The sequence below is a fragment of the Channa argus genome, chromosome 7 (assembly GCF_033026475.1).
Source record: "Channa argus isolate prfri chromosome 7, Channa argus male v1.0, whole genome shotgun sequence".
Classification (NCBI taxonomy): domain Eukaryota; kingdom Metazoa; phylum Chordata; class Actinopteri; order Anabantiformes; family Channidae; genus Channa; species Channa argus.
Window position 1 is genome coordinate 9,316,262 of NC_090203.1, and position 15,360 is coordinate 9,331,621.

At 36.8% G+C, this 15,360-nt stretch overlaps 1 protein-coding gene across 1 annotated transcript; it reads left to right on the forward strand.

Annotated features, from left to right (window-relative positions):
* The first annotated feature begins 253 nt into the window (after positions 1-253).
* On the forward strand, positions 254-14,715 carry LOC137130202 (carcinoembryonic antigen-related cell adhesion molecule 5-like). The gene is made up of 9 exons (XM_067510023.1): positions 254-399; positions 812-1,138; positions 2,426-2,704; positions 2,941-3,220; positions 4,311-4,387; positions 13,270-13,593; positions 13,773-14,048; positions 14,169-14,414; positions 14,515-14,715. The coding sequence occupies exons 1-9, from the start codon at positions 354-356 to the stop codon at positions 14,586-14,588; spliced, it is 1,929 nt and encodes a 642-aa protein (XP_067366124.1). The 5' UTR covers positions 254-353; the 3' UTR covers positions 14,589-14,715.
* Positions 14,716-15,360: the final 645 nt, after the last annotated feature.

Sequence of the window (15,360 nt, forward strand, 5' to 3'; positions counted from 1 at the left end):
GTCAGCAAACAATGGAATATGTGAACAATTAGTCTCTTTTTTTGTTCTGCACATTAAATGTGAATGTTCATGTTGTGTTTTTGACAACATAAATGCACAAATTGTAAGAGTAATGTCGAGTCTTTTGCCTCAGTTTTTAAAGTATATACAGTTTACAGTACATACTGTAGTTAATGATCAACATAGATTTCAGAGATAGGAAATTACAGTTACTAGTAAAAGGGTCCTTCCTTACACTGACCAGAAGCACTGAAGTCAATGTTCATATACTAAAATCAGGAAAAAAGAGACTTCAGGAGTGCCAGACAAGTCTCTCTCTTTTGGTTTGTTTCGGTAAAAATTTTTTGGATGAAATGAAAACAGCTGTGACAGACTTCATCCTCCTGGGAATCCTCTCAGGTGAGCCCTGTTACTTACATATAAAACAACCTAGTGTGTCCCATTATGTCATAATGTCAGATCAGTGCTGAGCTGCTCTTTCTGTTCATGTTGCAGTGTTGTAGTGCACTGAATTAACACACTGTGTTTGCACACAGCTGCTGTTCAGACTCCTGTTTTTAATGTGAAATGAGCATCAATATAAGAACACCAACCTGCACACCAACAAAAAAGTTGAAAAAGCTCTGGGTTAATATTACATTCATGTTATATTCTTCACTACTTAAAATAGATTCATTTACTAGATTACTAGATTTATTGCTGCTTTTCCTTAAAGTTTTGGACTCCTATGTTCATATGATTGTTATCAATATATTGCCCAGTGACCCAGTGGTATTTCAGTCCTACTCAAACCAGTAACTGTCTCCTCCAGGTTTAACCAGTGGAGCTGGCGTGTTACCAGATGGTCCCCTGACTGCGGGAGGGACAGTGATGTTCACCACAACACGGACTCCATCTAACAAACCATTTGTGTTAATAAGCTGGATTTTTACCCATAATAATATTGATACAAGTATAATAACATCGACCTCTACAGACAGCATTGGACCTGACTATGTAGGCAGGATCACGCTCTCCAAATCCACTGGATCTCTGGAGCTCAGGAACCTGACTCTTAGTGACAGTGGAGGATATCGAGTTACCCTTACAGTAGATGGAGGAAACCAGGAAACAGGAAGTACCAGACTAGAGATACTGGGTGAGTAGATTTTTTTACTAATTTTTTTTTTTTATCAATTTAAAACTTTCTGCAATGTAAAATGTTTATTTTACCATTAACATCGGGTGTCATGGTTCTCTTCCACAAACAGAAAAGGTACACTGCTGGCTTGGGGTATCACTATCCACACCTCATTTGCCACAACAGAACATGTTCCGTACGTTGATTTGGGATTCATTTTAACCCTCCTATTTTATCTGGGCAAGGGACCGGTACCATGGTGGCCCTTTGTCACTGGGTGGTCTCAACATCTGGTGGGGTATGATTTGAACCCCCAGCCTTCTATATCTCAACCCAATGCTCCACCACTGAGCCACCAGGCCCCCTACTCACATTACCAAATACAATGTGTTAAATATTGACATGAGCAGTAATAGTTACAGGTTATGGGTTCAATTATGGGTAAAATTCTAAAGTTTAAACAGGACTACCATAATTAAGTTTTAGAAATGGCAGACGCTTTTATCCAAAATGAATTATAAGTGAATTACAAGTCAAGCAAAAAATTAAGTCAAGAGAACACTTCAAAGCAAAGTGTTATGATAATATGTGTTTCTGTTTCATGAGATTCAAGTGCAAAAAAGGTGAGATTTCATATTAAATTTCAGATTTGAGTTCGGTTTTCAGCAGTTTTTTAACATTGGGAGTTAGGCTGCTGAGGTGCAGATTTTGGGTAGGTCATTCCACCTTGGTGGGACCACTGAGCTTTAGAGTTCTGCTTGGGATCTTTAGCGTGGTGAAGGTATCACTCAACATGCTGATAAAGCACAGTGGGCAGGAGGGATTGCAGACCTGAATAAGGGAGTTGAGGTAGGCAGGTGTTGATCACTCTGTCAGAGCTTTTAACCTGACGCGGGCAGCTACAGGAAGCCAGTGCAGAGATTTGAAGAGTGGTGTGACGTGCTTCCTTTTTGGCTGATCTAAAATGAGACGTGCATCCACATTTTGGTTCATCTGGAGTGATCTGCTGGTAACCCTGTCTAATAAAAAGCAGGTGGCAGCTGGGATTTCCTGTGCAGCTGGAAAGTATAAAACCATTGTGTTATTCACCCACCGTGCCAATGTTTAAAGAATCTATGCAGAATAACAGCAAAATAATGTGGTGCTTTGGTTTTCATTTGGTTGTCAACAAGTAGAAGTGTATATTCAGTTAAGGCTGCAAACACTGAAATTGCAGTTAGTTCCTCCCACACTACAAACATAGAACATTAATATTTACATATTGAATTGTTAAAAAAATTAATCCTCTATGTTTTTCACCCTCAGATCCAGTCTCCAATGTAATGGTAACTGTCAGTGACATAGACTTGGTGGAGTTTAACAGCTCTGTCCGTCTGTCCTGCTCCTCCTCTGGATCCTCCCTGTCTTTCCTCTGGCTGAACGGCAGCTCTGAGGTTACAGCCAGGGACAGAGTTCAGCTCACTGATGGAGGCTCCACTCTCACTATAGTCAATGTGACCCGCTATGACCAGGGACCGTTCACATGCAAAGTGTCCAATGCTGTCAGTAATGGCACCAGTGAACCAGTGAAATTCTCCATCAGCTGTGAGTTATTAACCTGCATGTTCAGTCTTTTGCCTGCAGCGGCTTAGCAGAGTATGAACAAACACATGATATAGAAGAATTTCAATATTTTTTGCAGGACTGGTCTCTTACATTGGATAGGAGTTTCTATTTGTTCTGAATAATTATGGACCCTGACAATGAGTCATTCACTGATTTCCATGTGAACTTCTACATACTTTAAGTTTGCATTCGTTTATTCTGCTTCCCACATTCAGACGGCCCAGACGATGTGAACTTGAAAAAAATCCCCTCACAAGTACACTATGCGTTAGGGTCAAACGTTGACCTTTCCTGCTCAGCTGTCTCCAGTCCTTCTGTCCAGTTTAAATGGTTTCTGAATGGAGACCTGTTGCCTGATCCTGGGCCAGATCTCAGACTGATGAACATTCAGATTAATCAGACTGGAAACTACAGCTGTCAGGCCTTTCACAACAAAACCCTGAGATATCAAATGTCCCAGCCTGCAGCTATAATAGTGCTTGGTAAGTCTGAGTAGTTTTACTGCACTTTTTGGATTTGCTGTCAGATTTGATAGAAACAGTATAAGATTCCGCAAATACATATAAGTAAATTTATAAGTAAAACAAAGACTGAATGTCTGTTAAAAGAAGTAGTGATTTATTGAAATCGTCAGCCTTCAGGCCTTTAACAACAAAAATTTAAAAATGTCTCAAACTCTAGTTGTACAGTGTCAGGTTTTACACATAGTCAAATGGGTAAGTAGTAAATGAGTATTTGCATCGAGCTGTAAAAGTTAGAAATGGACTAAATTGCTAAAGTAATAAAGTGTTATTTATTTATTATTTCATTAACAGCAATTATATGTAGATTGATAGTAGTTTAAAAAGTATGATCCTTAATAATAGGAATTTACTAAACTAACTCGTGTGTTGTCCAACAGAGAAAATATCAAATGCTTCACTCACACTCTTACCAAACCACCCAGAGTGTGGATGAATGATGGCTTGACTGTGTCTGAAACATAAGTCCATGTGATAAAAGCATGATGTTATTTTCTCATTGTCTGACAAAAATAACTCTTTTACCTATGATAATGTTAAGTATACAGCTACAGTAGCTTAGCCCCCACGACCCTGAACACGATAGATGGTTAAATACAATGGATGGATGGAAGTCTAAGAAATTGTTCAGACATAAGGAGCCATTACAGAGGACTAATAACTTATGACGCCTGCAAAGTGTGATTTACAGTTTGACCTACATTGAATCAGAGGAAAACCATGCAGATGCCAAATTGGATATAATCAACTGTGCTTAATCTTTTTTTTTTTTTATGTTTTTCAATCTTTGTTTACATGTAGCTTATCCTGATTAATGTCGTAAAAAGTTAAACACAACAGGTTGTTGTGATTTTTTGACCCTCACAATTTTACACCACAAATATTCATTTTTCAGCCCACGTTGAAATCTTCGGTCCAACAAAGTTAGGAGAGAAACAGACGTTGGTATTGGTTTGCTCTGTTGAGCCCTTTTTACCTGTTTCTTACACCTGGACACTGAATGGGAAAGAGATACTAAATAATTCAGCTGTGTTCATTAAGCACATGAGTGAATCTTCTGACAGCGGCAAATACATCTGCCAAGCCAGCGACGATTATAATAGGAGAGCATACTTTGGAGAACACAGATTGTCTGTGCAAGGTAAAGCACCAAAATGTTTACATATTTGGTGATTCCAGATATTAAAAAGTCAATGTATGATGAGCGTTTATTCCACATTTTGCAGATAATATTATGTATCCAAATAAGAAATAACAATAAAGAACTATTATTATAACCAAGTTAATACTATGAGAAAAGCTTTTATTGAAATATTAAATATTTTTGTGTATCACCACTAGGTGTTTTTTAATACGGCTTTCATTTTCATGAACTAATAATTTGCATTTATTGTTATGTTTGTGTGGCTTATGTAAAGCATGCACAGATCTTTCAGCTGGCGCCATTGCTGGAATAGTAATATCATATTGCCTGGTTGTTGGAGGAGCTTTAGGTGGAGGATTCTACATTTCTAAAAACAAAGAGTGAGTAAAAAACAAACTAACCTAATTAATTCACTGTATGCATCTAGGTGTAGATACATCAAGCTGAGTTATGAGTTTAATTTGCATTTTGGAAACGTAAACCATGCTTTATTTCACAAGAAGCAGCACCAATACTCAGCCGCATAAACATACAACAGGTGGGTTTTTTCTCTGATTTAACTCATAAACTCCATAAACTACATCTAAAATCAAACATGTGCTGGATATAACAACTGTCTTTATTTTACCCAGAACAAGAAGAATCTGTTTATGAAAATGACTTTTATGTAAACATAAAATAAGTATCTTTCCCTTTGCAGGTAAGTTCTTTGAACATTTTAGCTTGATTCACTGAAAAAGAAGTCCATATTCTAATCAGCTTTTAACTTTCTGTCCCACAGAACATTTTTGACATGTTATAAATGTTTACAATTTTATACCATACTAACACTTTAACACACCGCATTGACATTTTCCTGTTGTTTCACACCATAATTTAAAAACAAATAAATTGTTTTTATTTGCATGTGCAAATATTTTTTTAAAAGTATTTCTAAAATATTATATTATTTTGTAATGTATGCATGGATATTTGCAGCGTTTGCTAATAATAATATGAGATCTTATTAGTCATTGCCGACTGTGGAATAGAAACAGTTCCTTTATACTGCTAATTCGAATTTGGTCACACATCAGGTGATTTATCCGATAAACTGTAAAGATTATATAATTTCAATAAAGCTGTAAATTTTTATCTCTTACTAGTTGCATGGTTTATTTCTCATTGGCTGTCATCAAAAACTAAATATTCAAAACATTTTTAAACATTTTAATTGTTAATCAACATTAGAATGACTTTTTATGCCTTTTCAATGACATTGTGACTTTTCTTTTGTTTCTGGCAAAACCATAATTCTTCATAACTCATAACCTGCAGTTGTTACATGTTAATTATTTCTAAATCTCTCATGGGTTAAATAAAATCTGGTTTGTTTATACAGTCATGCATGACAGATATTATGCTTGTTTTTAACCATGGGAAATATGAGAGCAAGATGATATGCACAGAAGATTTTTATTGCTTATTTGTTTTGAATAATCTTTGAAAACTTGCCATATTTTTCACTGTTGAAAGTTTATCAATTATGCAACAGCATGGGTGTCAATAGTGTTTAAAATTCACTGCTTTGGGGACTATTTTTAATGTCAGTAATAATTACAATAATAATAATTACAATAAAACAACATAAATATAACATATGTAACATCCACTTGTATCAACACGACTGTACCAGAGTATGAAGGCAGCATAACTCAGAGAACTTGCTCTCAATGAGGGTGGAGTGCTCCGCGTTTTATTTACATTAGAAGATGAGTACAAAATGCACTGGGGTGCTGGGTGAGCAGATGTTTTACATGTGTTTGCACCAGCGTTTCAAATCTGACTGAAAAGTTTAAGTTTAGACTCGTGTTTTGTCTGTTCCCCACTGGAATTGAAATGTTCATTCCAATCCCATTATTACATATCATTTCAATTTGATTTGGAAAAGCATTACTAGAGCAATGCATGTAATTTAATAATGCATTTATGTGTAAACTCTGCAAGAATATTCTGTTTTTTTTTATTAATTCTCCAACAATTCAGAGCATTCTTCAGACAAGAAAAGTGTCTGTGTTCAAGAGTCGTGATCTGTAACATCTCTGTTAAAACAGGAGACTCATGAAAATGTTTTCCTTTCACATGACGCTTTATGAATAAAAAATACACATCAAAGCTTAAACAGCAAAAAAGTTTATAAAACAAAAAGCACCAGCAGGGCCATGCTTAGGATCGTTGCAAAAGAAATCAGCTCCTCCTTGGATCCAGAACTAGGAGTGGTTACAGGAGGGGGATTAGCTGTAGGGGAAACACAAAAGATAAATAAATCGTTACACTATATGTAATACTATATTTATCCATGATGTGACAAAAGAAACAAAAGCATTCTGTACCTATAACTTTTACCATCTTTGTGGTCTGAGCAGAGCATCCAGTTGCATTTTGTGCAATGCAGGTAAAGTTTTGAATAACATTGGGTATTGAAGGGGTCCAGTTAATCACATTTGCAAATGCTGATAAACTTCCAGATGGCAAGCCACCAGAGAACTCCCAATCTATGGAGCACTCATCATTTAAGATACAGCTCGTCAGGCAGGTGAACTGACTTAAGGTGCCAGTAATCACAGTATCAGGTCCACTGATGGTGATGTTCCATGGATCAACTACAAAACATTACAAAGATCACTCCAGTATCTGAAGAGGCAGATAAGTCCTTCTGAATCCAGATGAAAAATAAAGAAGGAAGGATCTTAAAAAAATCATACAGTACATTAAATCTAAATGTTTTACTCAAACTCTACATCTTACATAACATAATGAGGTCAGGACAAAGCTGCAATAGTAGAAGACAATTTGAAATTCTTAAGTAAAGATATTGTAGATTTTAGCAAAGTGTATTTAAAGTTCAAATTAAAAGTACTCATTACTGTAGAAAATGCCCCCTGTGTCTGGCAGAAATAATAAAAGTACTTATGTACTGTGTGAGACGCATTTTCCGATGGAGCTTCACAACTTATAAGAGTGGTGTGTTGTGAGATGATACAATAAGAATAGAAATATAGAATAATCATAGTCATGATAAAAACTTTTAGACATTTTTTAGAAGGCTGAACTAAAATCTTTTATGAAATATAAGATCATCTCACCAGTTGAGCAATTCTGTGCATTAACTCCTAAATCGGGTAAACCTGTGACAAAGAAACAGTCAGTGAGGCATTTTAAACATTTCAGTTAAAAACAGGTATATTCTCTCTTTTTAATACTGTACTTAACAATACAAAGTGTTTTTCCTGTTTTTCCACAGCCTGGTCACGTTTATGTCCCCATTTTTGCATACTCTCCCATTTTCTCTCCATTTCTATCTTATACAGCCATTTCTACCCACCCCCTTTGTCCAGCCATTCACCTGTTTTGCTGCAGCACCTACACAGCCCAACTCTCAGTCCCTGCTTGATCCTTCAGACACCTCTGTAGACTCATATCTAGATAGTTTTTTTTTTTTTTTTTGTTACCAACACTGTTTACCTGTGTTTGGAGTTCGGACAGTGTCTATTTGCTGGTATACTTGGACTGGGTCTGCTGCTTGTTGGACTCCCTTTTGAAAGTTTGGACTGTCTATGTACCCTGCCTGTGCTACATGGTACGTCATGTATTTGTCCATCTAACTAAATGTTTTTCTCTGCCTGCTTGTGTTCTCTTCCTGCCTGGTGTTTTGTGACACAATCTCTCGACATCTCTACTTGTCTTTTAAGGAGCTGTAGATGTACGTTCTTTGGTGAAATTTTAAGATTGTCAGCAGAAATAGAAGAACTCTGAGCAATAACTTTAAAGCTCTTTGTTTGATTTGTATTTGAATATTTCATTAGTATTTAGAAGAAATTACCTTTCAGTGGAAAGTTCGTAGTAGGCTACAAACCACATGCAGTATGCTGATAGTAATACTGAAAACCTAACATGGATGATTATATTTTTCCATCTCTTAGCCATCACCAACTTTCTAAATATGTTACTAATTGATGCAAATGACTTTTAAATCTATCACGGGAATAACTGTTGCGTGAAAATCAGCAGTAAGTGAGGTAATTCCTTTTACCCTTGTTTAAGCAATGGATGCTGTATGAATGCTCACAGAGTTTACTGAATGTCAGCCACAACTACATTTCTGACATTCTTTTTTTTTTTTTTTCAAACACCTGACAGTACTTGACGAGGAAATATGTAAAATCTGCCATAAAATAAATATGACTAAACCATGTTAAAGTCTGTAATCGCAGTAAAAGCAAAGGTTGGGTTAGTGTTTGCTGCAGAGCTTTTGAGTAGTGTGACACCTTTAAGTATAGTTTCATAAATTTGGATTATTCTAAACCACTAAAAACCACTGTGTGAAAAGTTGTTCTTTCAGATGTGTCACAGCAGTGCATGAAACAACACAGCACTGTCCCATCTTTCAATCCTGTCTCCTATATCTCCGATTGGTTTTGGGCAACAACAGCACTTTGGTTAAGGTTGAAGACAGATAACAGTGTCAGAAGTTAATGTTTTACTGTTAATTTCCCCTGACCGCAAACTTTCTCTAGCCTTAACTAAGTGCGCTGGGTGCCTAAAAACAACCAGAAAGTCTTATAAATACTAGCCTGGGCAACATATCCACAACTTTCTTAAAATCATACTAAATCATCAAATACACAATGTTTTTAAATCAGTCACTGATGTAACTGTTTATGTAAAAATCAGCTGTGAGTGAGTGGATTGTTCTTACCCATCAGAGCCACAAACACAACGCAGCAGAGCTTCTTCAGCATCATGTCTCTGATGTCTGCCTCCAGTGTGGAGTTAATAAGAGCTACAGGACTTTGTTTTTATATGTGGAGCACACAGGACGTTACTCTCTATACCGTTTCCCGAAACATTGTTGTGACATATCAGTCACAATAAGTCAGTCCTGATAAGACATCAGTGCTTATCAGGAGCTAACTTTGGCTAAACCCAGAAGATCCTGGCATGGATGATAGACTTGCTTCTAGACCCTTACCTTGATATTTCCTTGGTATCCAATAGTCCAATATCTGTTTGCAATAATGTCATAATCTTCATCAAACGTAAATCATAAGTTACCGTAAGTGATTTATTGATGTTTGCTCCAAGTCTTGTTAAAATTTGATGGACATTTTCAAGATGATAATCTGTTGGAGAAATAACTTGTATGATAGAACCACAGTGCCACCTAACGGTAATGATGTTCAATTTATCCAAGTACTACGTGCTGACTGATCTGACCTTTTGTAATGTTTTGATGTACTCTTAATATTTGATCTAAAGTCACATGACTAACACATACTTTGTTTACTGTATGGTCTCTTACACGTAATTTTGACTGCTAATAGTTATCAATGATAACTCATTATCCTTATTTTGACTTAACTTGGAGAATATTAATGTATATGGTGTCTACATGCATATGTCTATAAACTGTATGTTGATGTGCTGCTTTGATGTCATTTAGAGTCTTTATTTTTGTTTTGTAACTGTAACCTGTGAGTTTTCTTAGCATGCTGCTTCATGATTGTTCTAGTCTCATTCATTGTTAAAGTTTTATTGGTTAAAGAGTCTTTGTAAAGATTAATAAAATATTGACAATTATATTAGTGCAAAGGTTCGCAGCCCCTTTGATATATTAATAAAAATGTACTTACTAATTTACTAATTTCTGATTGAAGAACATTAGTAGCTGAATGTGCATGAAACATTACATCACGCTGATGAATACACTGTTTTACCATAAACTCTATATTCACATGATACTTATCAATATATTCCCCGGTGACCCTTTTTTGGCACTGTTACTTCAGTCCTACTCAAACCAGTAACTGTGTCCTCCAGGTTACCTGTGTCCAGGTAACCTGCTGACCTGGTTAAACATGCTGATGTTGGTGTGACCAACATCACTGTGCCACCCACAGCTGCAGTCAGGTGACCATCTGATAACTGCAGCTGTGTGTTTGTAGTCGGGGGTTTTTCCCCCATAATAATATCCGGGAGTATGTAAGATCTTCTTCTACCAATTCAATAAACATAATTTGGTCAGAGCAGGACAGGACTATCTGTCTATAGACTGTGACTCAGGAGGGTCAGTGGTTCAAACCCCAGTTCCTTCAGTCCACATGTCAAAGTGTCTATCAGCAGGAAACTGAGCCCCTAAACTCAACTAGTCACTCTTGCGTGTGCTACTGTAGTATGTGCCTTACCTGTAAGTCACTTTATAAGAAAGTGTCAGCCACGCGACATGCTTGAACATTTACATTTGGGACAGATGCAGTACCCGACAGTGTGCTATTGCACAAAATTAATATGAAATTGTCAGCTCTCCAAAAACTTACAATATTTCACATCTGTGTTTCCATCTTAACTGGTATGACCAACTGTATATGTTCATGTCATATATTATTCAAAATTTCTATTTGTTCTGTTATAATTCTATCACCTGATATTACTACTACAATTAATACATATTTTGCTTTGATGTGACAACAGTTTGGCCAAGCCTCTGGTTAGTGAACGTCATGGCTAATGTAAACAAGTAGCCAGAGCTAAAAGACCCTCTCTTATCATTCAGTCTTTCCCTTTAATGATAAGGGGCAACAGTGCACACAAGGACAAATGGATAGGACAAAAGTGGTAGGTCTACAATGTTCAGTGGTGACTTGGTAAGATTAACGTGGCACCGCAGTTTATCTGAATCATGGAAGGGACAAATATCGTGACCTTCTCAGCTCTAGAAGCTTGTGAATTAATGTTTTAAGGTCACTTTGCTGACCAGATAGAATCTAGTGAATACAAAGACATTTTCAACACTTTTGTTAGGTTTACCCTAAATACTGTCTAAAAAAATTAGAAAAAGAAATACAAAATGTTTTGTTGAATCTTGATTTTGGATCAAATGATTAAAGGACTTGATTTACATAAAACTATTAAGAGGCGGCTGGGACTCTGGAACGAAGAGAAGCTTGTCCACCAGCTGCACTGTCGGTGTATCAAACCCCAGTTACTCTAGTACACTTGTCAAATGGTCCTTGAGCAAGACCTTCAACCCTTCAACTCAACTAGTCGCTCTTGTGTGTACTATTGTAGTATGTGCCTTGAGTCACTTTTATAAGAAAGCGTCTGCTACATGATTTACTGTAAATCCAGTAAGTCATGTCAACACAACAAAGGCAACAAATACTTGACAGTGTGTTATGACACATGGTTTCTATGAACATAAGAAACATCTACAAGTCATTAAAGGGCACATAAAACTGTAAATTCTCCATCTCCATATCTGTGTTCAACTTAACTTGTGAGACCAATTGTAGAAATTAATTTAATTTACTGGAAATGTACATTTTTTCAGCTGATATTAATACTACAACTATTTTTCTGCAATGTCCAAACAGCTAAGCCAAGCATCTGGTTAGTGAACATCATGGCCAATGTAAACAAGTAGCCAGAGCTAAAAGACCCTCTCTTATCATTCAGTCTTTCCCTTTAATGATAAGATGCAACAATGCACACAAGGACAAATGGATAAGACATAGGTGGCGGGTTCAATGGGGATCATGTAAGTGGCTCAGATAACATTACCATGGAGTTACCACTGCAGTTTATCTGAAGCATGGGAGGGATAACTAATTTGTCCTTCTCAGCTCAAGAGACTTGTTATGTAGTTTCTTAAGGTCACATTTCAAAGAGCTGCTCAGAGAGATTTTTTTTTCTTTTTAACACATTTGTGTCAGGTTTACCTTGATTGCTGCCTTGATTAAAGCCAGTGCAAACAATAAAATAAAGCTACAAGAAACAATAACCACAGACCTTTTAACTCATGACTGGTTCAGGGATTTCTGTGCGTCATTCATCCTGTGCATCCTGACATTATTTGCAGTGTTCTTGAGGTTTTATTGGTGGTCCATGTTTTCTTTTTTAAAAGTCCGTTACAGCCTAAACAACATTTAAAGTCTTTTAATGCTCTATTGATAACAGGAACATACACAGTTAGGTGCAAATGTTTATTTGCTTACTTATCATTATATTAAGATGTTAAAACGATTTTCTTCATAAACATAATATTTAATGTACATATAACTATGTACAAAGATGTTTAATTAAAGCTTAATTTTGTATCCACTTACATGCCATTTCAATGTAGAGTAGGTGGATGCAAACAAATGTATAAAAATAAAGTTACAGTAAAAGACCAAAAATTAGATTGGTAGAAAGTTTACATCCCCCTTGATAAACCAATGACCTGAATGAACTTTATTGTTTTGTGATGAAAGAACAATCATTGTAAAACTCAGCTTGTGAGTGAGAAAACCGAGTCGTTTTTAGACCCATGATCACGTTGGTCAAATGATCTAAAAATGTAAAACTTGGATGATCTAATCCAGATTAGTTTATCACATTAGCCATGTATGTTTTTTAAAGGTGCTTTATACAATTATATTAATATTTTAGTAATATTATAGATTAACATATTAAGAGTGTCAATCTGAGAATGAAACCATGCAGTTGTTGGTGTGTCTCACTATGTATCACTTGCAGCTGTACATATTGTGTAAGTCCAGAGAGCCACAATAACAAAAGGTAAGTGGAGGTAATAATTAACCCAGACTGTGGACATTGTGATGAGACACTTATTATTAGTTTATTGCACATAATACCTGAGACATTTATTCCAATGATAGAAGGTAAGATATCACCCGGAGAGGAGAAAAATTTGTAATACACCATGGATTATATTCTCGGGTCAGCCATACTTGTGCTCCTCTGCTTAGGTGAGGGATATATATTAGAAGTGATCATCAAATGCATCCTTTATCCAATTGCAGCTTATGAAATTTTAATCTATATTTATAACTCAGCAGGTGATTGCTCTGGAGCTGGTGTAATCAATGTTGACTTGCTCCGTGGAGCAGAAGGACAGACTGTGACCTTCACAACATCTGTAAAACCGGCAACTGAACCATTTATCGCTTTGACTTGGAGCCTCAATGGTACCATTAATGTAATAACCTCAACAAGAGTGGATGTATTAGGACCAGGATATGAGAACAGGATCACTCTGGATAAATCTACAGGATCTCTGGTGCTCAAAAACCTGACGGAGAAGGATAGTGGAGAATATGAATTAATCATCATCCCACAGGAGGCAGAGCAGATTCAAGGAACTGCTAAACTGGAGGTGATACGTAAGTAACATTTGTTAATCTGACACTGTATTTAATGTTCAGGATTATCAGCTTATTTAGAATATAGAAAATAACTAACATTTGTTATTTATAAAATAATGTTTCAAACATTTACTAAATGCATCATGAATCTGTGGTGTCAGCAAGCCTCTGTGATTTCTTGTTATTTTTGTGCACAGCCAAAGTATCACGACCCACTATAGCCTGCCCCACAGAAGGCTTAATAGAGGGCAAAAGCTCGGTGAACTTATCCTGTGATGTTGACGGCTTTGTGCCTACCAGAGTGTGGATGAAAGACGGCAAACCTCTGGTTTCTGATGACAGATTCAGCTTTCATGATGGCAACAGAGTGTTGCATATCAGCCCTGTGCACAGGAGAGACACTGGAGAGTTTCTTTGTAACGTCAGCAATGTTTTCAATTTTGAAACTGCCAAATGCAGCCTGGAAGTCTATTGTAAGTACCATCAGTTTACCACGGCACATTTTTTAACTTCTAACAGTTGCTCAAAAGAGTATTTTCTTTAGTCTTATCCTTAAATTCTTTAAAATAAGTTCTTCTTCCATGTCTGTACAGATGGACCTGACACACCGGTAATTGTTCAGACGCCAACAGGAGCAGAACTCGAGGAAAGTGTCACCCTTAGCTGCTCGGCTGACTCTCTACCAAAGGCCACTTTCTTATGGAGGTTCAAATACATGGTGATGCATGGACCTCTGCATTACATCCATGAGATGGAAGAGGAGCATCTGGGGATGTACACTTGCATTGCACGTAATGCTGTTACCAGCCTGGAGACCACTGCCAACCACGTGCTGACTGGTATTTGAGCTCTCATCTCTTCCTCGTTTGTTGTTAGTCATGTGTGATTGTAAAGATTTTAAAAGACAACATCATGTAATTGTTTTTCCTTCTGATCCAGACTCTTCCGCTCCAGTCAGGGGTTCAGTGTCTATAATGGTCTGCACTGTCCTGGTCTTGGTGGGACTCGGCTAAAAGCTGCATTTGCATGTGCTGTTATCTAACAGGCTCACACATTTTGATACTTAATTATTTATTTTATTTCATCTCTGTGTTTCTGTATCTCAAAATGTGTGTTTAAATAAAATAATTGGCAAACCAATGGTCCTTTACATGGCTTTTGTACTGGAGTGTTTTTAACATGGTCATCAGTAATATGGTAAATGCTCTGCTCTTCTACCTATTGGCACTCAAAGCACTTTACACTACTTCTTATTCACCCAATCGCACTCACAATCACACACACACACCCATGGGGGGGTCTCACCGGGAGCAACTAAGGGGTTCAGTGTCTTGCTCAAGGACACTTCAACATATGACTAGAGGAGCCGGGGATCGAACCAACAAATGCAGGGTTGTTGGATGGCCGCTCTACCTTCCTTTGTTTTAGAACATCTAAAGAATCCAGAATTATCCAGTCTGTTAAAAGATTCATCTTAATAAATTCATCTTTCAGGTCTGGGAGTGGGAGTGGAAAATGTTGTCCTTGTGTTATCAAGTTTTTATTGAATCAAGCAAATAAAATGATTGACTCAATTAAAGTTTAATAGCATCTTATATAATTGAGACTATATTAAAGTTTTATTAAAGCTCCACCACATTGCCATGTTAATGAATAATATCATGTCTATTGTTTGACACCTATGTGCTGCCAGTAGTGTTAGTGTTACTTCATGATCAGAGCAGTGATGTATCTGTAACAATAGTTTCATTTCAGTGCTTCTTTGTATGAACTTGTTGTGTTCAC